Raw genomic sequence first — 25,311 nt, 5'->3', positions numbered from 1 at the left:
TGTTGAACTGAAATACTGTTCTCTTGAGTTTTCCTTTTTTTTTTTTTTTTTTTAAGATTTTATTTATTTATTCATGAGAGACGTTGAGAGAGAGAGAGGCAGAGACACAGGCAAAAGGAGAAGCAGGCTCCATGCAGGGAGCCGGATGTGGGGCTCAATCCCTGGTCTCCAGGATCACACCCTGGGCGGAAGGCGGCGCTAAACCACTACCACCTAGGCTGCCCGAATTTTCCTTCCTGCCTGTTTTAAAATCACTTAATTCTGTGTGTCCTGCCTGTTTCTTTAAGTGAATTGCATATCACCTAGCTGGTTTATATTCAGAGAATACAAACTTCTTTTAATATTAATTTGTACATACTTGGGCAGCCCAGGTGGCTCAGTGGTTTAGCGCCGCTTTTGGCCCAGGGCATGATCCTGGAGATCCAGGATCGAGTCCCGCGACGGGCTCCTTGCATAGAGCCTGCTTCTCCCTCTGCCTGTGTCTCTGTGTCTCTCATGAATGAATAAATAAATTCTTTTAAAAAAATATTAATTTGTACATACTTAAGAAGATCCCCAACAGGGTCAATGAAATAAAAGAATTGTAAATGGTTTTAACATTATCATTTGATTTGTCTTGTTGAATACTCCTCTGTATTAGCACAGATAATTGAAAATCAAATCTTTTGAGAGATGAAGTTAAATTTCTTTTTTTTTTTTTTTAGATTTTATTTATTTATTCATAGAGACACATAGGGCGGAGGTGGGGGGAGAGAGAGAGAGGCAGAGGGAGAAGCAGGCTCCATGCAGCGAGCCCGATGTGGGACTCGATCCTGGGTCTCCAGGATCACACCCCAGGCTGCAGGCGGCACTAAACTGCTGCGCCACTGGGGCTGCCCTGAAGTTAAATTTCTAATTCTTTATATTATCTTACATCCACAGAATTTTGGGATTGACATATTGTTGAGCAATCTTTTATGATAAAAGTGAGTTTTGTTAAGGCATTTTTTATGTTTGGAGTAAGATTTTATGTTTAGACCTCTATATGCAGTCCTTGGGAAAAAGAGGAGTAATACAAAGATGGAAAATATGTCTTATATTTTTGATACGTATAAATAACTGATGCAGGAAAAAAAAAAAGACCACAAAGAAGGTAGTGATGTCAAATGAACCATCAGTTGGGGGATGTGTAGAATAGACCACTCTTTTCTCTGTGATGGGAATTGTGGGGCAGGGAGGGGGAAAAAGAATTTCATGGAAGAGTAGCTTTTGACTTTGAAGGATGAGTGGTATTTGAACAAAGTGGGGATTGCATTCCTACTGAGGAGCAAGAGGCTCAGTTGAGAGAAGTTGATCCTTGGCTTTAGCCAGCCTGTTCAGTAGTTCTCCTTATCCATAGGGAATATATTCCAAGATATCCAGTGGATGCTGGATACTGTGGATAGTACTGAACCCTGTGTACACTGTGCTTTTTCCTATACATGTATACCTGTGATAAACGTAACAGACACAGTAAGAGACTAACAACCATAATTAATAATAAAATAGGACAATTCTAATAATATACTATAATAAAAATTATGTAAATAAGCTCTTTCTTAAAATACCTTATTGTTCTATACTCACCCTTGTGATAATGTGAGATAAAATGTCTGTGTGATGAGATGAAGCAAGGTGATAACATAAGCATTGTGATATAGCATTACTACTACTGACCTGACACTATGTCAGAAGGAGGATCATCTGCTTTTTGACGGTGGTTGGTTCCCCTTGGGTAACTAAAACTGCAGAAAACAAAAACACAGATGTGGGAGGACTACTTTTTTCAAAACCATTTTTAACTATACCGAGCTACATTTAAATTTTTTTCTTTATATTTAAAAGAACACTTTCTCTGAACATAGGAGAAATTTAAACTTAAAGTAATTATGGCTCTTGAATTTGCAGGTATTCTAAAAAAGAATATGGTTTGAAATGTGAGCATTTTGATTAAGAAGAGTTAAATTTGACAGTTTATTTTGTATTTCATCACTTAACACTTTCCCTTTGTGAACTGTGCACTTGGTCTCACAAAAATATTTATTTATTTATTTTCACAAGTTTTTAGAATACCTAAATACTTCCCATATTTCTGTGGTCCTTAGCACTTGTAAGTCTCTGCAAGAAACAATATACTCATCCCTACCAACTCCTGCTTATTCCTCCATCCTTTAGATACCTTAGACATCATCTTTACTGGAAAGGCTTTCTTAAACCTGTACAGTCCTATTTTGTAACCTGTCTATGTGCCCTTTCCCAATGCTTACCCATCCTAACAGGGCTTGTCATTTATATTGGAATTATTTATTTCTCATAAGACTTGTACCCTTTTTGAGAGCAAGGACTGGATCTTATTGAATTCCTGATCTCTAGCCCTGTTTCATAGTAGACACAATAAATAATGGTTGAATGACTGAAACTAGCTTTACATTTATGTGAGAATGTATGTTCAAATTAACTAAATCCATTTTACTGCTTGGGGTTTTTGCAGATGGAGCTTTATATTGTTTTTGTCATAAATCTACGTATTCTCCTCTACCAGATGACTATAATTGGTATGTATTTAAATTCAATTGAAAAAAATAGCAGTCTGTTAGTTGTATCTGAAATTATTTAATTTTATTTCTTGTTTTGGTATTTTCTGCTTTCTTTTCTGATTATTCTTTCCTTAATTTTGTATTTAAAAATTATTTCAGTGGCTTTATTTACACAGTATCTGGGCTCACAAATGTTTTAAAAATCATTATCATTGTTTTTCAGTGAATCCTTAATTTGTTGTAAGACAGACATGCTGTTAGAAATGCTATCTTTTATCCCAAAGCATTCTTTAGCTTTTTGGAAAAGTTAATTAGTTTTTATAGTTTTTTCCTCTTGGGGTTCATATCTATTAGCTTAAGCAGTTATTTATCTTATCTTTTGTTTGACATTGAATAATCCTAAATTACAAATAATTTAATTCAGTCGCAATTTATTTGGTACTTATTTAATTCCAGTCCCTATGCTAAGAATAAGAACTAGGAATAACATATGAATGAGATGCCTTTCTTCTTTGTAGTAGAGTCTAATGTACAGAAACTGAAACATATTTTCTTAAGCTACATTGTTTTTATTCCAAATATTAGTAAAAATGTATTTTCTTCCCTTGACACTAGTTTTTTTTTTTTTTTTTTTTAAAGATTTTATTTATTTATTCATGATAGTCACACAGAGAGAGAGAGAGAGAGGGAGGCAGAGATAGGCAGAGGGAGAAGCAGGCTCCATGCACCGGGAGCCCGACGTGGGATTCGATCCCGGGTCTCTAGGATCGCGCCCCGGGCCAAAGGCAGGCGCCAAACCGCTGCGCCACCCAGGGATCCCCCTTGACACTAGTTTTAATGTGAATTTTAAATGTATATTTAGTAAGAACTAAGATGATGGTGAAATTAAACTAGGTAATAGTAACACTTTCTGAACCTGAAAAAATTGAGTCTTACAAGTGTCTTGTATTGTGTAAAACTCCATTCTTCATAAAAAAAAATACCTGATAGGTCAAAGGTTCAATATAGCCATGTTATGCTATTTGATCTTAAAATCATGGTGAAACAACCTAATACTTTATCCCATGTTAGTTAAAATGCACTATTAGTGTTTAAGCTGATCTGGTTCAAATCTAGTTGGTATTGAAATCTTAGAAACTTAAATTTACAGACATCTAGAGAACCTGTAAGGTTAATGAAAGCCGTAAGTTGTGTTCCTTAGAATGTGTATGTATTTAAGTATAATAGTAGTTGCGGAGTCTTTGAAAAATAGTCATGGTTAGTTGATACCTGAATAAGATCCAGCCAAAGTATTCCTGGAAAAAATATTTAAAGAAGTCTTGCCCAAAATGTGTTTTTCTGAGGGATATTAATGGAGGGAAGAGTAAGTATTCAGTAATTCCCAAATTTTGACTGCAGAACTCTTTTAATGGGAGGCTTCTTACTGCTGTACTGTTCTGCCAAAGACATTTGGAGAAAGCATTTGATCTAGAAAAAGTTCTCAGCTGTAGTCTTTATGATTGGAAATTCAGGTGATCCTTTGCCTGGAAGATTATGTACCTTGCTGATCTTTAATTTTAATAATTCAACAAATTAATATAGTTCTTACAGCTTTTTGAAAGTAGTTTTTTTTTTAAATATTTTATTTATTAGAAAGAGCAGGGGTAGGAGGGGCAGGGGGAGAAGGAGAAGGAGATTCCTGCTGAGCAGGGAGCCTGACTCTGGGCTCCATGCCAGGACCCTGAGATCATGACCTGAGGTGAAGGCAGACCCTTAACTGACTGGGCCACCGAGGCACCCCTAAGGTAGTTTCTAGATAAGGAAAAAAAGTTCTAATAATAGTGATGAGTAAACATGAAGATCCCTTCCAAAGATTTGGAAGTAGAGTCTATAAACCTAAAAACAAATAGATAAAATAGTGAGTTATGCATTCGTGGTCTGTTGTGGTAGTTAAGCTGATACACTTTGTGAGACGGTCTGCGTTGTCTCTGATGATACGGGTACCAGGTTTGCCAATCCAGTGCCATACCATCTCTTCTCCAGGGATTTATGATTAATTGATTTTGTCTCTAAGAAACTCATTCTGCCTTGAATACAGTATAACTCTGTTTCTAAAACATTCTTTTTTAGCAAAGTAGAGCTTGCTTTGACATCTGACGGCAGGACGATAGTATGCTACCACCCTTCTGTGGACATTCCATATGAGCATACAAAAGTATGTATGAGAAAAATTTCTTGTAATTTATAATTTGCTGTTAGAAATATTCACATTTCTTTCAGTATCCAAAGAGAGTAGAATTGTTTGGTTTCCTTTTTTTGGTTTGAATTTTTTGTTTTGTTTTGTTTTTATTTTACTATTTCCATTTTCTCATTTCTTTTTCATCTTCTTTCTTTAAATTTAAAGGCTTTTTTTTTTTTTTTAAGGTTTTACTTATTTATTTGACAGAGAGAACACAGGCAGGGGGAGCAACAGGCAGAACAGGCTTCCCCCCTGTTCTTCAGTTACATTAGGTAACTCCTACTTCAGGGCCTTTTGTAGTTCCTCCTGCTTTTGCCTGGAATGCTTTTCCCTCGGAGACCTCATAATTTATTTATTCCCTTTCTTTATTTGTTAACTAGTGAATGACTCCTGCATTTAAAGTAGTGCCCCTGCCCCTAGACTCCTTCCTGTTGTCTTTGCTGAATAGCTTGTCTCATTTCTGGCACAATAGACATTTTCTTGTTTTCCTGTCTATCTCCCACCACTAAAATGTAAACTCCATGAGGACAGGGCTCTGTGTTTTGTTCTCTGCTACAACCTTAGCATCTGGAGTAACACTTTTACTTGTTAAGTGTACAGTAAATATTTGTTGATTAAATGAATAAATTTGTTCCTACCTCTTTATACTTATGGCTTTTCTGTTTTAGCACTAAGAGATATTCACAAGGGGAAGCATGGAATTTTTTTTTGTTTCTCAAGTAGTAAATTGTAGATTGGGCTGCACAATAACATTCTTGAAAACATGTTACTCTTAGAAGTTAGAATACAGTATGTTCTTTATGAATCTAGATTTATAAATCTCATGCAAGTACTACATGATAGTAAATAAAAACTTTCCAACATGACTTGATGTAGTCTTGATTTTTTTCTTTTCTGAAAGAGGTATCTACGGCTGCTACAACTCCAGTGGGCCCTTTGATTCTGTAGGCCTTGGAAAGCATACTACATACAGAGATCCTGCAAATATAGAAATACCTACTGAGACTGGCTTTAAGAAAGTTAGGATGATTTGCATCTTTGATTTTCTGGTAATTTGAATCTAAAACATACAGTTTTCCACAGATCCAGGTAAAAAGATCCTTCTTCTTTTGCCAAGTATATATCTTATGAAGAGTACAAATATTCTATAAGTGTTTTTCTAGAATTTAGGATTTCTAGTTTAGGAAAATAAACATATTATGCTAGGGGAAAAATAATGACTTGGAAAGATTAAAATGTAAGGACTAGACAGTTCTTTTTAGTGGCTGATTTAGTGGGAAATTTCAAAAGTAAAATTTTGAAAATTCTTGAGAAGCAAGAGAAATTCAGAATGACAATCTGAATGTTTTTTAAACATGACAGTTTTATTTTAGTTTTTCCTTTTTACTGAAATAGTCATGTATCCTTTCTTTGAAGTTTGATCAAGGAGATCAAAAACTACCTAAAAATCAATTCTGAGTCAGCCAGAGGCTCTTGGTTTAGACTTTGACGAATCCATTAATTCTGATGTCTTTTATCTATGTGCCAAGAAAAGAAGTATTTTTAATCCATACAAAGCAGAGAGAATTTGTGATATATTAGAATTGAGCCTGCTTGGGAATAGGGAGAGAGACAATGGAACATTTATGAATGCTTGAAAACAACTTTTGATAATACTATAAACATTTGATCTTTAGCAACAAGTATAGTGACCTAAAAGAGAGAAAACTATTAGAGGCTCTAATCCTGTGTTTGCTAGACCTCTGAGGGTCTGATAGTAACTTTCAAAGACACTAATTTTCTACTTTACATACAAGTGATGATCTTTTAAAATTAAATGTCTAAGGAGAACTTTTTCTTTAAATTTATATCACTTTTCTCCTATTTGAGGCCGCAAAGAAATCTTAGTAGCTACCTACCATTATTGAACTCTTAAGAGTGCGAGGGACAGCTAACCATACCATATATTATTATTTCATTTAATCTTCACCAAGCCCTTTTGGGTAGGTATTGTGCCTCTGACTTTACAGAAAGGGAAATTAAGAGCTTAAATAACTTGTCCAAAGTCACAGAACTAGTACATGACAGAATTAGAGACCAAAGCTCCAGTTCTTAACCTCTTTGTTGGGCAGCCCCTGTGGCGCAGCAGTTTGGCGCCGCCTGCAGCCCAGGGTGTGATCCTGGAGACTAGGGATTGAGTCCCACATTAGGCTCCCTGCACGGAGCCTGCTTCTCCCTCTGCCTGTTTCTCTGCCTCTCTCTCTCTCTCTGAATGAATAAATAAATGAATCTTTAAAAAAAAAAACAAAACCTCTTTGTTATACTGCCTCCTCATTACCTCCCACACTAAGTATTTCAATTTACCTTGCATTGTTACTTGTAAGTCTGTCTTTGAAGGTCTTTCATAATCTGGTTTCTCAAGATCCATTTTTAGAGTTTATCTCTTTATTGTGTGTTCTTTCCTACTTTCCTTTCTCATAATATTTGTTATCCCTTGTAGAATGCATTCTGCACTCAGTGACAAGGCTCTGACTGGGCTCTTTTTCTACCTATCACTAATACCTTTGTTACTTTGCAATTCTGTAGTACTAAGCCAGTTGTGGCACCTTCATGCACTTGTATATTGCTTCTTAAAGAAATTTTATTTTTTCATGTACATATGCCAAACAAATATAAGTATATCCTCTAATATTTAATAAAATGAGAGTATGTAGTAGTTGTCATTAATAGTGTATGAATGTAAAGACATTTATGTTTGAATTGTTTTCTTTCTGATTATAAATTCAGATTTTCATTGTAATATAATACACATATACGGTATTTGTAAAGCAGGACAATGTTACCACCTTATGTTACATATATTCTCATTTAATAATTAAAATATACAGGACACTTGACTTTCTAAGACAGTGATTAATCTTAAAGGCTTTAATGAGCTAATTACTGATGGGAACGTGTTATATTTTTCAGATGTGTTGGGGAGGAGATGAGATTTTTAGTAGTTGATCTCTTTAGGTGAAAAAGTACTCAAGGGGATCCCTGGGTGGCACAGCAGTTTGGCGCCTGCCTTTGGCCCAGGGGCGCGATCCTGGAGACCTGGGATCAAGTCCCACGTCGGGCTCCCGGTGCATGGGGCCTGCTTCTCCCTCTGCCTATGTCTCTGCCTCTCTCTCTCTCTCTCTCTGTGTGACTATCATAAATAAATAAAAATTAAAAAAAAAAGGAAAAAGTACTCAAGTTTGTAGAAAGCATCATTTGGTGACATTTCATTCACCTAAAATGAAAACATTGAAATTTTTTAGAAAAGTTTCCTTTGGATATAAGAATTACCAATTTCATTTTATCTCACTTTAATGATAAGCAAAGTTAGAGAACTGTAAACTTAAAAAAATTTTTTAAAAGATTTTATTTATTTGAGAGAGAGCACGAGTTGGGGGGGAAGGGCAGAGGGAGAAGCAGACTCCCCACTGAGCAGAAAGCCCAATGTGGAGCTCTATCCCAGGACCCCGGGATCATTACCTGAGCCCAAGGCAGATGCTTAACTGACTCAGCCATCCAGGTACCCTGAGACTGTAAACTTGTAAGTTAAAAAATAATGGGTACAGTTTATAGTTTTGGGAAATAGAAATTATTAACATAATAAGTACTTTATTATTGGGGGAAATAACATTAAATAAGAACTTTATTGTTGGAAAAGAGACTGAAAACTTAATATGAGAGGGAAAGTACTTAGGATTCTTTTTTTTTATTTAGAGGAGGGAGAGTGAGAGGTTGGGGGAAAGAATCTTAAGCAGGCTCCATGCCCAGTGTGGAGCCTGATGCGAGGCTTGATCTTACAATCCTGAGATCATGACCTGAGCCAAGATCAAGAGTTGGATGTTTAACTAGCTGAGCCACCCAGGTACCCGTGTTTCTGATTCTTTAATGAATAATGCAACTGAGTAAAATTCTGTTCTGAAAACTTACCCATCCTAAGGTACTATAATGAATTCTGGAGTGTGGTAATTGTTGTATTGTAAACTCAATCAAATGCTGGCTAACATTCCTACATTTTGATGCTGTTCATTACTGATGATTTTGTAGCCTATCCCTCGGCCAGATCCTGTGTATAATAATGAAGAAACACACGACCAAGTGCTGAAAACCAGACTAGAAGAAAAAAATGAACACTTTGAGCAAGGACTCATGATAGAACAACTTAGCAAAATGTTCTTTACTACTAAGCACCGTTGGTATCCTCGTGGACAGTAAGTTCTATTTTCTTTGACTCCCACTTGACAACTAAAAGAACATGTAACTTTTCTTCAATGGAGGTTATATTCTGCTTGGGGAAGTTAACACCCAATATGATCACCTACTAAATTGTATTTTTTTTTTCTAAATTGTATTTTTAAGTGTACAAATAGTGTAGCCAAAATGAAATAGTACTTTGTTTTTCTTTTATTTTAGTGGGGAAATTTAACCAAAGCTTTCAGGGAATTTTACAAGAATTCTTGAAAATTTTTCTATTCTGTGATATAGTCATTTAGTGTATTGTTTTTATTCATCCTCCTGCCAAATATTGATCTTGTTCTTAGCCCATTTATCCAGTTATTTAACAGATTTCAGGTTATTGTTATAAAAAATGGGGTACAGCAAATGATTGTGCAGTGTATATTGTTCTCAGCTCTTTTAGAAACTAGTTGCCTGTGTTAGTACTCATATTTTATTACATGAAGACTTACCTCTTATCTGACTCTGGCTTTAATTATTTTTCTTTTTTTAATTCTTCTTTCTTTTATATCTATCTTATTCCCTACCAGAAATGAAAGATGACTATTTTTAATCGTTTATGTTTGAGCAGACTTTGTTCTTACTCAGTCAACCAGTAACTAAGCTCTTGGCTGGCACATTTCATGGCAGGACATGCTTATGGAATTAATGACTATACATTCATCCACCTGCTCTACTAAGTGTTGGGAGATAGAAAGTACAGTCCTTGTTTATAAGTTGTTTATAGTCAAGGAGAGAAGATAATACAGTAAATAAACAAAATCAAGTGACTGAGCCTTGAGAATGGTTAGGAGTTAGCCATGGGGAAAACAGAAAAGGCTCCGCAGGTAGAGAGAACAGGTTATCAGAGTATGCTGGGGAAATTGCAAGTAGGTCAGCTGGGATGGGACCCAGAATATGAGGAGGGAGTAAAGGGAGGGTCTTAATGAAGGATTTTGTGTTGTGCTGAGGTAGATTTTACTTTCATTGTGAAATTTTAAGAAAAGTTAATACATTTGAAAAATCATAAAGTGAGTTCTGTACTTAGGATACATGGAAGGTGTATATGGAAAGGTGATATATGGAAAGTTTGGAGTCAGGGGGACCTGCTTGGAAACTATTTAGTCTAGGTGAAGTTTATTGAAGATGTAAATGAGAGGACCAATAATGAGAATAGAAAGGGGGAAAATAAAAGAAAGGACTGTGATAAAAGGAGAAAATAAAAGAAGGAAGGAGGAAAAGAGAGAATTTTAATTAACAGCAGTAAGTCACTGACTAGGTGTGGGAAGAGACAGGCAGCCTCTCAAGTTTCAGACGGAGGTGTTTGGGTGGATGATGGTGCCGTTCATACATGTGGGGAAACAGGTTTGACAGGAATATGAACCCATTATTGGTCATGTTAAGTCTGAAGTGTCAGTGGATCCATCTGGTGAGGAGCAATTTTGAAAGCATATGGATGTATGGATCTGGAGCCTGGTTTACTTATGTAGTTTCTTTTTAGAAGTACTCCCTTCCTTATCCTTGCTTAAAATAGAGATTCTTCAAGGTTCTAGCCTCATACTTCATGTTCTCCTGAAATTCATTGTAAGAGTTTTAATTACATTCATTATATAGATGACATACAACTTGCTTCATTATACATTTTTTATTCCTTGGTCTTATTCCCAGTATCATCGTCCTTAGAAATTTCAAAATAGGTATCTGTCCAAAGTTTTAAATTCATTGTAACAAAAGCATAGGTCTTTTTCTGTTTCAAAAAAACTCCTCCTTTAATAATTCTTCTATAATAAAAGTGGTATTTCTGTAGCAATTTTCCAGGAAAAATATCTGCAGATTTTTGGCTACCATGTCTTTTAATTCCTGCTACTATTTTATATCCTCTTCTTTGATTTTTCTTTCTTATTTAGTGCCCACTTTGTTTATGTATATGCTCTCTGGGTTTTTTCCTGTCTCTATGATTATAATTCAGGGTATATGGAAACAAATTAGCAAACCATTTCTTAGCCCCATATCTAAGTCATTACTGTATTCTGAGATTTCCATGATTCTATAACATCATTCATGTTTATTTTTTATTTTGTCTCATTATCCAGATATTTTTGTTCAAGCCCTATCTTGAAATTCTTCTGTAATGACATTCAGTACTTGTTTTCTTTCTGCATGTTCTGTATTGCTACAGTCTTCTGCCTGCTGTTCATTTATAACCAAGTCACTGTATTTATGAAAGTATGTAAAAGGGTCTTGAAGAGAACAAAATTGAAGGCAAGAAGACCATTAGGGAGTCTTAAAATCATGCATGTTATCCTTAGACTTTTATGTATGGTATACCTGTGTTTAATCTTACTTACTTATTTAATCTTATTACTGCTAATTAGCATTTGACTGCTAATTAATTTAATCTCTTTCTGTGTCTTGTCCCATCAGGATTAGTAGGCAGTTGCAATTGTAAGCAGACTTTAATTAGGTGTAGTTGATTATCCCAGCAGCTCTCCTAGTAAAGAAATGAGCAGAACTCCAGATACTAGCTTACATATATAAAGAAAATTTTTACCTGTAGGTATTGTCCTTGTGATACATCATCTTTCAGAATTTTAAATAAGCTACAGTATGATCTTTAATCGTTCAAAAGATATTTAATTGCTATGTAAATATTTATTTTGGATTAATGTAAGCCATTTTCAAGTGTTGATTTCTAGATGTCATTGAGCTCTTCTTAAATATCAGGCAGTGTCTAGAACGATATTTTATTTTATTAAATATTTCACAATTTTTAAGTTATGACTATCAAAAAACTGGGATCCATTCTGAGTTAATTTATAACAGATTTTATTTATTTATTCATGAGAGACAGAGAGAGAGGCAGAGACATAGAGGGAGAAGCAGGCTCCTTGCAGGGATCCCGATGTGGGACTTGATCCCTGGACCCGGGATCACTCCCTAAGCTGAAGGCAGATGCTCAACCGCTGAGCCACTCAAGCGTCCCCCATTCTGAATTTAATAATTGGGGTTATATAATATCTTTTTAAGTAAGTTTTTATTAACATACAAAATGCTGTTTAAAATATTTTTAAACAATGCAGTTTAATGTGAAATAGAGGGGCAGCCTGGGTGGCTTAGTGGTTTAGCGCCGCCTTCAGCTCGGGGCCTGATCCTGGAGACCCGGGATCGAGTCCCATGTCGGGCTCCCTTCATGGAGCCTGCTTCTCCCTGTGCCTGTGTCCCTGCCTCTCTCTCTCTCTCTGTCTCATGAATAAATAAATAAAATCTTAAAAAAAAAAAAAAGTGAAATAGAAAGTTTCTTTATATTTATTCAATGCCCTGTGCCCTATATGATAAACACTGCTAAACTCTTCCTGTATGAGTAGATCTATCTTATATTACACTTAATTTTGTGCTTTTTAAACTCCAATAAAGTAAAACTCTTTTCTGAATGTGCAACTTTTGTTTTAAAGGGGTCTGGGCTTACTCAAATCTTCTGTCTGCTAGTTACTAGCTATTTATTTAATCTTGTTATTTATTAAAGAAAATTTGCAGAAAAGGCAAGAAGACCATTAGGGAGTCTTAAAATCATACATGTTATCCTTAGACTTTTATAAAAAGAAATAATAATGCCTGGGGTGCCTGGGTGGCTCAGTTGGTTGGGTGGCTGCTTTAAGCCTGGATCATGGTCCCAGGGTTCTAGGATCAAGCTTCCTGCTTCTCCCTCTGCAGCTCCCCCTGTTTGTGTTCTCTGTTTCTCTCTCTCAAATAAATAAAATCTTATGAATGGATAAAGAAGATGTGGTTTATGTATACAATGGAATATTACTCATCCATTAGAAATGACAAATACCCACCATTTGCTTCGACGTGGATGGAACTGGAGGGTATTATGCTGAGTGCAGTAAATCAATCAGAGAAGGACAAACAGTGTATGTTCTCATTCATTTGGGGAATATAAATAATAGTGAAAGGGAATATAAGGGAAGGGAGAAGAAATGTGTGGGAAATATCAGGAAGGGAGACAGAACATAAAGACTCCTAACTCTGGGAAACGAACTGGTGGAAGGGGAGGAGGGCGGAGGGTTGGGGGGAATGGGTGACGGGCACTGAGGGGGACACTTGACGGGATGAGCACTGGGTGTTAATCTGTATGTTGGTAAATTGAACACCAATAAAAATTAATTTATTTAAGATAAATAAATAAATAAATAAATAAATAAATAAATAAAATCTTAAAAGGCAAAGAAATAATGCCTAATTTGCCTGGTGGCTTTAAAAAAAATAACTGATTAATTAATTCCAGTATAATTAATGCAGCATTATATTAGTTTCAGGTGTACAATATAGTGATTCAACAATTTTATACATTACTCAGTGCTTATCATAATAGGTATACTCTTAATCCCCTTTACCTATTTCTCCTGTCCCTCCACCCACCTTCCCTCTGGTAACCATCAATTTGTTCTCTATAGTTGAGTGTCTGGTTTTTTGTTTGTCTCTTTTTCTTTGTTCATTTGTTTTTTTCCTTAAAATCCACATGAGTGAAATCTATGGTATTTGTCTTTCTCTGATTATTTCACTTAGCAGTGTATATCCTCTAGATCCATCCATGTTGTTGCAAATGGCAACATTTCATTCTTTTTTATGGTTGAGTAGTATTCCATTGGGGGAAAAATATATATACACACACGCATATGTGCCACATCTTCATCTATCAGTGGACACTTGTGTTGTTTTTTTGTTTTGGTTATTATAAATAATGCTGCAGCAAACATAGGGGTGTGCATATCTTTTCAAATTAGTGTTTTCATATTCTTTGGGTAAATTCTGAATGGTGGTTTTGAGATAAAATATAATCATATAAGTTAAGGACCTGGCATATAGTATATGCTAATGATAATATGGTAATGATAATTATTAATAATTGTTTACTACTCATAGTTTTTCTCTTAACTCACTTTTTGAAGCATCTTTTTTTTTTTTTTTTAAGATTTTATTTAATTATTTTAAAGAGAGAGAGAGAACAGAGGGGAGAGGGAAAGGGAGAAGCAGGCTTCCTGCTGAGTAGGGAGCCTGATGGAGGGCTCAATCCCAGGACCCTGAGATAAGGACCTGAACCAAAGGCAGGCGCTAAACCAGGATCATGCCGTGGTTGGAAGGCAGGTGCTAAACCGCTGAGCCACCCAGGTGCCCCAAAGCATCTTTTCTGAGGTATAATTTGCATACTGAAAAATTTACCAGTTTTAAGTATATACTGTAATGAGTTTTGACAAATGTATACACAATTGGCCGTTTCATCACTTGAAAAGTTCTCTCATGCTCTTTTGCAGTGAGTTTCATCCCCTTTAATCCCCATCCTAGGCAGTCACTGATCTCCTTCTTATCACTTTTTAGAATTTCATGGATTTCTAGAATTCCATGTTTTTCCCTTTCTAGAATTTTATGTAAATACAGTCTGTATAGCCTTTTGTGTCTGGCTTCTTTCACTTAGTATAATGCTTTTGAGATTCATCTTTGTTGTTGTGTAGACCAACAGTTTATCCCTTTTTATTTCTGAATAATATTCTCTTGTATGGATAGACCACAATTTGTTTATCTGTTCACCAGCTGATGGACATTTTGAATCTTTCCAGTGCGGGGCTGTTATGACTAAAGCTGCATAAATACTCAAGTACAAATCATCATTGACATATTTTCATTTCTCTTGGGTAAATACCTAGGGGTAGGATTAGTTGGTCATATGATAAGGACATTTTTAAATTCATAAGAAACTGTCAAAGTGGCTGAATGTTTTTTCATTCCCACCAGCAGTGTGTCACAGTTTCATTTGCTCCACATCCTTCCCAACACTTGTTATTAGTTCTTTTAACTTTAATCATTCTGTTGGGGGAATAGTAGTATTTTCATTGTAGTTTAAATTTATGCTAATGATTTTGAACATCTTTTTTTTTTTTTTTAAAGATTTTACTCAGGAGAGAGAGAGAGAGGCAGAGACACACACACACACACACACACACACAGAGAGAGAGAGAGAGAGAGAGAGGCAGAGACACAGGCAGAGGGAGAAGCAGGCTGCATACAGGAGCCTGACGTGGGACTCAATCCCAGATCTCCAGGATCACGCCCTGGGCTGAAGGCAGGTGCTAAACTGCTGAGCCACGCAGGCTGCCCCATTTCTTTAATAGTGTCTTTTGAAGATAAAAAATTTTTATAATTTTCATTAAGTCCAATTTACAAATATTTCCTTTTAGTTCAGGCTTTTTACATTCTACTTAAAAAACCTTTGCCTGGGCAGCCCCGGTGGCTCAGCGGTTTAGCGCCGCCTTCAGCCCAGGGTGTGGAGACCCGGGATTGAGTCCCACATCGGGCTCCCTGCATGGAACCTGCTTCTCCCTCTGCCTGTGTCTCTGCCTCTCTCTCTCTCTCTCTCTGTGTGTCTCTGATAAATAAATAAAATTAAAAAAAAAAAAAAAAAAACACCTTGCCTGACCTAAGGTCAGTAAGACTTTCTTCTGTTTTCTTGTAGAAGTTTTATAATTTAAGCTCTAACATTTATGTCTATAATCCATTTACAGTTAATTTTTATACACAGTGAGTCCTAAGTTGAGGTTCCTTTTTTGGCACATATAAATCCAGTTATTCCAACACCATTAGTTGATTATATTATCTTTTACGGTTCAATTCCCCTACGAACTTTGTTGAAACTCAGTTGAGCATATATATGTGATCCTGAACTCTCTATTTTGTTCCATTGTCTGTCTTTGCCATACCATTCTGTTTTGGCTAAATAGCTTTAACTAAGTCTTGAAATCAGGTAAAGTCCTCTAATTTTTGTTTTTTTCAGTGCTGTCTCAGCAATCTTAGCATTTGCAAAAATGCAATCTTTTGCATTTCTTTATAAATTTTAGAATCAGCTTATCAGTTTCTATAGAAAGCCTGCTGGGATTTGAAGGAGATTACATTCAGTCTCTAGATCAGTTTCAGAATTGATGTCTTAAAATGGTATCAAATCTTTCTGTCCACTAAAATGTTATATTTCTCCATTTATTTAAGTCTTTAAAATTTTTTCACTTGGGGCACCTGGTGGCTCAGTGGTTGAGCGTCTACCTTTGGCTCAGGTTGTGATCCAGGGGTCCTGGGATCGAGTCCCGCATCAGGCTCCATGGGGAGCCTGCTTCTTCCTCTGCCTATGTCTCTGCCTCTCTCTGTGTCTTTTATGAATGAAGAAATAAAATCTTAAAAAAATTTTTTTCACTTGTGTTTTATATAATTTGCAGTGTATGAACACTTTACATTTTTTGTTACACTTATTTCAAATATTTCATAATTTTATGCTATTATAAATAGTATTAGGTTTTTAATTTCAGTTTCCAAAGATTTGTCGTTTGTAATACAATTTTATTTGTTGTAGAAATATGATTTATTTTTGTTTATTGGTGGCATTTCCTGTGATCTTGAGAGTAGTTCTGGTAGCTTTTTAAATATATTCCTTAGTATTTTCTATATAGATGATCATGGTGTCATTGAATAAAGACAATTTTACCTCTTTTATATCTGTATGCTTTTTATTTTTTGCTTTATTGCACAGCTTAGAGTCTTAAGTACAATGTTGCTTAACAGTGTTGAGAATGGACATCATTGCTTTTCTCCCCAGTTTTAGTGAGGGAAAGCAGTGAGTCTTTAAACATTAAGAGTGATATTTCTGGACAGCCTGGGTGGCTCAACAGTTTAGCGCCGCCTTGAGCCCGGGCTGTGATCCTGGAGACCCGGGATCGAATCCTGCATCAGGCTCCCAGAATGGAGCCTGCTTCTCTCTCTGCTTCTGTGTCTCTCATGAATAAATAAATAAAATCTTAAAAAAAAAAAAATGATGTTTCTATGTGGGTCTTTTTATAGATGCCCTTTCTCAAGTTGAGAAAATCCCTCTATTCCTGGTGTGAAGAGTTTTTATCATGAATGGATGTTGAATTTTGTTAGATGCTTTTTTCTTTCTTTTTTTTTAAATTTTATTTATTTATGATAGTCACACAGAGAGAGAGAGAGAGGCAGAGACATAGGCTGAGGGAGAAGCAGGCTGCATGCACTGGGAGCCTGACGTGGGATTCGATCCCAGGTCTCCAGGATCGCACCCTGGGCCAAAGGCAGGCGCTAAACTGCTGGGCCACCCAGGGATCCCCAGATGCTTTTTTCTGTATTCATTAAAATGATCATATGGTTTTTCTTATTTAGTCATGTGATGAATTATATTGAATGACTTTAAATGTTGTACCAACCTTTTGTTCCTGGGCTAAAACTTCACTTGGTCATGATATATTATTTTGTGTGTGTATGTTGTTTGGATTTAATTGCTTAAATTTTGTTGTAGAATTTTCATATCTTTATTATGGGCATTGGTCTATAGGTTTATAATATCTTTGTTTTGGTTTCAGAGTAAAGCTTGCAACTTAGAGTAGGTTTGGTACTATTTCCTTCTCCAGTTTTCGGAAAGAGTATGTGTAGAATGGATATTACTTTTTAATGTTGGAATTTACCAGTGAAAGCCATCTGGGTCTGAAATTTTCTTTGTGGAAAGATTTTTAATTGCAAATTCAACTTTTGTACTCAGTAGTTAGGACTATTCAATTTATGTCTTCTTGAGGGAGCTTTGATACTTTGTATCAAATCCCTTCAGGCATTTACCCATCTTACCTAAATTGTTGCATTTATTTGTACATAGTTTATAATATTCCTTAATTATCCTTTAAGTATTTTCATAATCTATAGCTGTATCATCTCTCTTATTTCTGGTGTTATTTTGTTGATATTTTTTGAGAACCAGCTTTTGGTTTAACTGATTCTCTCTGTTGCTTTTCTGTTTTTATTATTATTTTAAGTAGGCTGTACACTGAGGCTTTGAACTCACAATGCTGAGATCATGACCTGAGCTTAGATCAAGACTTAGATGCATAACCAACTGAGCCACCCAGGCACCCCAGTTTTCTATTTTTGTTCCTTGTTATTTCCTTCCTTCTCCTTCCTTCTGCTTACTCGGGCTTTAATTTGTTCCTTTTCTAGTTTAAGGTTTATTGTTTAAAAATTTGTCTCTTTTTTTAAGTTTTTAATGCTATAAATTCCCCATTAAGTACTGCTTTAGCTGCATCCCACAGATTTTGATGTTTTCACTTCCATTCAGTTCAAAATGTTTTCTGATTTCCCTTGTGATTTCTTCTTTTACCCATGGATTACTTAGCAGTGAGTTAATTTCTAAATATTTAAAAAATTTTCAGATACCTTTCTGTACTGGTTTCTGGCTTAATTCTGTTGTAATCACAAAGCATACTTTGTAGGATTTCAGTCTTTAAATTGATTAAGATTCAGAGGTGCCTGGCTGGCTCAGTCAGTAGGAGCCTATGGCTCTTGATCTCAAGGTTGTGAGTTCAAGATTATTTAAATTGATTAAGATTTGTTTTATGGCCCAGGACTTGAGGATCACACCTTGGGCCCAAGGCATATGCTCAACCACTGAGCCACCCAGGCATCCTGATTATGGTCTTTCTTGATGAATATTTCATACACAGTTGGAAAATAGGTGTATATTCTGTTGCTATTGATAGTAGTGTTCTAAAAATACAAAAATATGAATTAGGTCTACTTGGCTGGTAGTGCTGTTCAACTTTTCTAGACCCTCACTAATTTTCTGTTTAATCAATTATTATTAGAGGAACATTGAAGTCTATATTTTATACTTAATGGATTTTTCTATTTCTCTTCCTAATTCTGTGTTCATTAATTTTGAAGTTCTGTTGTTAGTTGTACATACATTTATTATCGTTATATTTTCTTGATGAATTGACACCTTTATCTTTATTGAAGTCTTCTTGTTATTGCTGCTAATATTTCTTTTTCTGAAATATAATTTGTCTAGTACTACTAGAGCCTATCTAGCCTTCTTTTGATTGGTGTTTACATGATCTATCTATTTCTGTTCTTTTACTTTTAACCTATCTGTGTCTTTATATTTCAGTGGGTTTCTTAGAAGTAGAATATAATTGGATTTTGCTTTTTTGTCCAATTTGACTTTTCGTTTTAGTACCAAGCCATCTTAAATGCTGTTTCCTTTGATTTTCAGTGCTTTCATTCCATAAAAGGCCATTTGCTTTTAGTTTACTTTCTTCTTGAAATTTAATTTGATTATAGTCATTTTGAATAGCTATTATTTCTCTTAGCCCAACTATATGTAACTATAGGTGGCTAGATATCTGTTAATGTTATACTTATATTTGTGGGTAATTTTTTGTTTATATCTACCACTCTAAATTATTCTCTCATCATCAGGATTGCATCTTTTGTTCTGTAGTTTTCCACATGATCTCTGATACAGTGTGTGGGTGCTCAGTTGCTGTCTGATGAAATATTCTTACCTAATTATTATTTTTAAAGATTTTATTTATTTAGTTCATGAGAGACACACAGAGAGAGAGGCAGAGACATAGGCAGAGGAAGAAGCAGACTCCATGCAGAGAGCCCGATGGGTGACTCAATCCTGGAACTCTGGGATCACACCCTGAGCCAAAGGCAGATGCTTAACCACTGAGCCACCCAGGCATCCCATGAAATACTCTCTTACCTAATTGTCTTTACAGGTTCTTGAAGGTGTTTAGTTTTTCTTTGAAATGTACTTTATTGGGATGGTCACTGATGAATTTCTCAGTAATTCTTAGAAGTTTTATCCTAGAGTTTAGCTATCAAATTATGTGACTTTATTCAATTTCATTTTTATTTAGGAAGGTCTCAGGTAGAGTAAGATGTTCTTTATTATCAAATTCTTAATCAAGGTCAGTAAAGTTTTTATGATACAAAGGTGTTTCCTCACTTCATTCAGTCCTGAACCATGCATTTAATTATCAACCTCACTCAGAGTGGATGGGCTGGAAGTATAAGTAGTATGACTGTACAGAACTGATGCTGAAATAGCCCAGTGGCCAATAAACACTGATGATTCGGTTAGGTCAAGTCTGGGAATCTAGTTAGCAATTCAAAGAGTCTTAGATTTGGGCTTTGTGGGAGTGGGTGCTAGGGCTGTGTTGAAGTTTTAGTGTGAAAGGTGGGTGATGAGGAAACTCAGGACATTGGCTTTGGGGTTAAATTTAACTTTTAGTTCCTTATCCTCTGTCTTTGCCTGAATGACTATTTTTACATTCACTTGTGCAGAGGTTGATTTCAAAAGATAACCTACGTAACCATGCAGCTCCTGCTTCTTCCTGTTTGATGATACTGCAGGTATGAAAACAAACTAGCTTAGCCATTATGTTATATTAACTGAAGTCATGGGGCTTTGAATATATTTTTCGAAATGTACCCCTATACGAATCCATTTTTTTTTCATTTGCCAACAACAATTTGTGTTAGATAGCCCTTTTGTAAATAGTTTTAAGGACATGATTCTGAGTTGTTTTGCCCTCTCCAGCAGCCCCTGAGGTTTCTCCCATTGGCCTTTAGAGTCGCCAGCACTCAGGAAGCAAGTATGTCATGCCCTTAGTTGCAAGCCTTTGTGTACAAGCTGTTTTTCCTTTCTTCAGTCTTCCTCAGTTTGGCATGAAAAAAATCGAAGTAATAATGATGCTTTCCTTCCATTATAATTCTTTCCATAACACGTCATTTTAGCAATATAACAGTCCCTAATGGTTGTGTCTGAGTTTTCTGGTACTTTTCTCATTAATTCAACCATAATAACTTAATTGAAACTCTTTTTATGTATCCAAAGTTCATATACTATCTTGGTTTCTCCTGATTCCTTTCCATCTCTTTTACCTCTAAATTTTGGAGTGCCCAAGGAGCAGTTCTCCTCTTTCCTTTCTCAGTTTCTAAGACAGTGCCCTCATCCAGTCTCATGGTTTTATATACCTTGATGGCTCCCAATTCTATCTCTGGTCAAGACCTGTCCCCTGACCTCCAGACCTGTATATCCATGCAGCTACTTACATGACACGTCTTATGGGCATCCCTGACTTAATATTGTCTCCTGAAGGTCTCACACAAACAAGATTCTCCTGACGCCTTCCCTATCTCAGTTAATGCTAGCTCCAGTCTTCTAGTGGCTTGAGCCAGAAACCTTGGTGCCATTCTTAATTCATCTCTTTGTCTCACACCCAACATCTGGTCTATCACCAAATCCTGTTAGCTCTGTCTCCCAGAATGTATCCACATTTGACCATTTATCACTATTCCTTTTGCCACCATCCTGGTCCATGCCACCATCTTTTGTCTTGGTTTATTGAAGCCACTTCCTAACTGGTCTCCCTGCTTCTGCTTTACTTCTCTACAGTTTGTTCTTAGCATATTACCAAAGTAATACTGTTAAAAACTTCCCTCAGTTCTTACAATTTTTCTGTTGAAAACCTTCCAGTGGTTTCCCATCTTACTCAAAAAAGCTAAAGGCCTTAACTGTTACCTACAAGAACCTGTGTGGTTTGATCCTCTGTTACCTCTCCACTCATTTTCTATCATTATCCTCTTAGTTCACTCTGTTCCAGCCCCATGGCCTTTTGGCTGTTCCATGAACATTCCTTTCTTTTAAAGCCCTTATATTGTTGTTCACTCTACATGGAATTCTCTTCCTACTAGTATCAGCAAAGCTAGTTTTCTCACTTCCTTTGGGTTTTTATTCCCTGAAGTCATCCCTGGCCAACTTACTGGTTTTCCTCTCTCCTACACTGAAATGTAAGAAATCTTAGCACTTAGAAGTAGTCCCTGGCATATAGTAGATGCTCACACATCTACAGATTAATAAGTGAATGGGTAAATGATATGATCCTCATTATACCTCTTAAAAAAGAAGATGGTAAGCTAACATAGCTCTACTAGGTATAAAGTGATGTTGAAGAACATAAGGATGGAAGGACTGTAAGAAGGCTGGATGGAAAGATTTGGAAAATAATTTTAAACTTCTTGAAATGTAACAATGCTATAAATGTATGAACAGCAGTACTATTTTATTTAAATAACTACTTGTTTTTCCTGGGGGCCACAAAAATGAGTTACTCCCATCAGTAGGAAACAGATTTGACTATCCAGCTATCCAGCTGGATAGCTGCAGTGTGAGCCAGGAGATAAAGTTCTGCTCTGGATTAAGAACTGTGGACAAATATTTCAGATATCATTGAGTCATTGTGTAATTTAAGAAGGGTAGGTAACTATGTGTTTTGGATTCCAGGAATAGTCTTAGTTTAACTCTTAATTATTAATAGGGTGGGGTTTTAATTATCTCAAGGGTCTGAGTCTGATGATAAGTTATAAGGGTACCATATAACTAAGGTGCTTGCTTCTGGCTAGTGATTGATTATAGCAGATATTGAAATTCATGCATGATAATTCATGCAGATATTGAAATTCATGCGAAGATAGTGTCACTTCGCGAACCCCTATTCTGGTGACTAGCTGCTTTGAGAGAGCACGTTTCAAGGTTGCACTAATAAGACTTTGATGATCTGGCACATAACTGGAACCCTTAAGAAAATGGTAATTTTCTATAATTTTTTTATGCCAGTATAAGTAGATGTAGAAAAGTTTATGTAAATTATATTATGCTATATGTATTATTCTACAAGTTAATGTTTTGTGTTATTGTATATAGATGTACTTCATTTTTTTAAAGTTATTTACTGTTTTGCCAATTTTCAAAAAATCAGTATCAAAAAACAATGTGTAGGAGAGTTGCCTTATAAAACCATAAGATAAGCAAAAAAGAATGCTTTCAGTATCTTAATCACAAGTAAATAGCATGAGGTACGTGTGTCTTACCATTTATGGTATAGAAATCCTTACGTTGAATTTCCACATTAGCAAAAAAAGTAAAAACTCAGACCAACTTGCCAAAATCTGGCCTTATGGGAATTTTTGAAGAGAAGTCATCACCATAAACATGTATACTCTGTGTAGAAATTCTCTTAAATCAATAAAGAAAATAAGGAAATGCAAAGAACCAAAAAAGAAAAATTCTTCCTGGTAAATCACTCAAAGTCAGTGATTACTAACAATGCATTTCATTTCTCTTTTTATATTTGTCATAAGTTTTATTTGTATATTTTTATATGGCTTTAATCATACTATATATATACATTTACATCCTGTATCTCCCCCTCCCCAATTAATATTTAATATTTTAGTAGTAAGATAGTTAATATTTTAACTATTTTTCTATATAGTATAGAATAGGTTTCCAGAAGAATTACTAGATCAAAAGCTTTGACTTTAAAAATATTTTTTGAGGGGATCCCTGGATGGCGCAGCGGTTTGGTGCCTGCCTTTGGCCCAGGGCGTGATCCTGGAGACCCGGGATCGAATCCCACATCGGGCTCCCGGTGCATGGAGCCTGCTTCTCCCTCTGCCTGTGTCTTTGCCCCTCTCTCTCTCTCTCTCTCTCTCTCTCTCTCTCTGTGACTATCATAAATAAATAAAAATTTTAAAAATTAAAAAAAAATAAAAATAAAAATATTTTTTGGTATATATTGCTATACTACTTTTCATAAGTATTGTACTAGTTAATACTTTAACTAGTTGGGTCTGATGTTCATTTCATCACACCTGTGCTTGGGTTGGGCATTTATGATTTTTAAAAAATTGTAATTGCAAAAACAAAATTCTCTCACTGTTTTAATTTGCATTTGTTCCATTTTTTGTGACGTACATTTTTCTGTAAACATATTAGTTGTATCCTATTGTATATTAAAACCTGATTTGGCAGCTTACAAAACCTCCATTTAGGGGAAAATATCCCCTTATAAATAAAACTTTAATAAAGCATATTCAGCATATTTATGATGTGCTCTTTCTTTACTATAAAGACAATTATTAGTTTGTTTGTTTTTTTTAGGTTTTATTTTTTATTTATTTGAGAGAGAGAGAGAGAGAGAGTGAGCACAAGCCAGGAACAGGGGCAGAGGGAGAGGGAAAAGCCATCTCCTCGCTGAGCTGGGAGCCTGTTGCTGGTCTTGATTCCAGGACCTTGGGATCATGACTTAAGCCAAAGGTAGATGCTTAATGACTTAGCCATCTGGGCGCCCCAAGACAATTATCAGTTTTAATTAAAGATCAATTATCCAGGTTAGTATATTGAAATTGACCTCAAGAGTGGCAAAAAAAAAAACAACAACAAAAAAAAACCTTTTCAAAATGCTTATTTAGTGGAAAACAATTTTCAGTTGGGAAATGTGGCTTCTTACTAAGAAATATTTAAATATTTATCTTGGATATATCTAACAGCATATATATATGTGTGTGTGTGTGTGTATATATACACACACACACACACATATATATATATTAGGTTTCTTTGATTTCACTGAGTACTAATGAACAACAAACTAATCACAGAAATTTGATACTTTTTTTTAGAAACACATTTACTAAAATAATATCTTAAATATTTTCTTCTTTTCAAGGTATCATAGACGTCGTAGGAAACTGGATCCTCCAAAAGACAGATGATACTGAGGTTTTCAGGAATCAAAAAGATGTTATCTTGTGTCTCATTTGCCATTTGAGAAACGCAATTGAGTATATTCATTAATATGTTATATAGCAAAATGATAATAAAATGTCTTTTCATATGTTAGAATGTGTATTTCTTTATATATATTAGGGAATCGTGGATTTGACATTCTTATTTACAGAAACCTATTTCATCTTTGCTTTTGAGATATTAAGGTCTACCATTTATTTTTATGTGTCTAGTGTGATTAAGTATTTTTACATAATCAGTCAAATATTGTTAGTAGTATAAATATGATTAATAGAAATGTGCATGGTTCTCCTTCTCAAGGAGATTTTCAAATTGCTTTTGAAAAGAAACGCATGAAGTCCACCCAGAAAATAAATGTTACAATTCTTTGTTGTGGCTTCTAGGAAATTATTAAATTACTGTTGACTCTTGAACAACATGAGTTTGAACTATGTGGGTCCACCTATACACAGATTTTTTTTCATATAAATAAATAAATAAATAAATAAATAAATAAATAAATAAACAAAAGTCCAGTACTTTAAGTTGTATTTTCTCTTTCTTAAGATTTTTCTTTCTTTCTTTAAGATTTTATTTATTTATTTGACATAAACAGTCAGAGAACACAGGCAGGGGGAATGGCAGAGGGAGGAGAAGCAGATTCGTTGCTAAGCAGAAAGTCCATCTCAGGACCTTAGGGTCATGACCTGAGCCAAAGGCAGACGCTTCATCTACTGAGCCACCCAGGCACTCCTCTTTCTTACGATTTTCTTAGCAACATTTTCTTTTCTCTAGCTTTATTGTAAGAATACAATGTAAGATAACATGTAAGATAATATGTTAATTGA

The 25,311-nt window shown here is 35.4% G+C and overlaps 1 protein-coding gene across 2 annotated transcripts in view; it reads left to right on the top strand.

The window, feature by feature from the left end:
- The window catches only part of MRPL42 (mitochondrial ribosomal protein L42), a 29,887-nt gene extending 5,310 nt beyond the window's left edge, over positions 1 to 24,577 (top strand). For both annotated transcript variants that reach the window (XM_041739109.1, XM_041739108.1), the window contains exons 3-6: positions 2,510 to 2,573; positions 4,665 to 4,749; positions 8,836 to 8,999; positions 24,405 to 24,577. In XM_041739109.1, the coding sequence (XP_041595043.1) occupies positions 2,510 to 2,573; positions 4,665 to 4,749; positions 8,836 to 8,999; positions 24,405 to 24,450 (359 nt within the window). In that variant the 3' untranslated portion in view covers positions 24,451 to 24,577. The remainder of the gene's footprint in view (positions 1 to 2,509; positions 2,574 to 4,664; positions 4,750 to 8,835; positions 9,000 to 24,404) is intronic.
- Positions 24,578 to 25,311: the final 734 nt, after the last annotated feature.

Source organism: Vulpes lagopus, chromosome 23, assembly GCF_018345385.1.
Source record: "Vulpes lagopus strain Blue_001 chromosome 23, ASM1834538v1, whole genome shotgun sequence".
In the NCBI taxonomy this organism is placed as follows: Eukaryota; Metazoa; Chordata; class Mammalia; order Carnivora; family Canidae; genus Vulpes; species Vulpes lagopus.
This window is presented reverse-complemented; position numbering and strand designations above follow the sequence as displayed.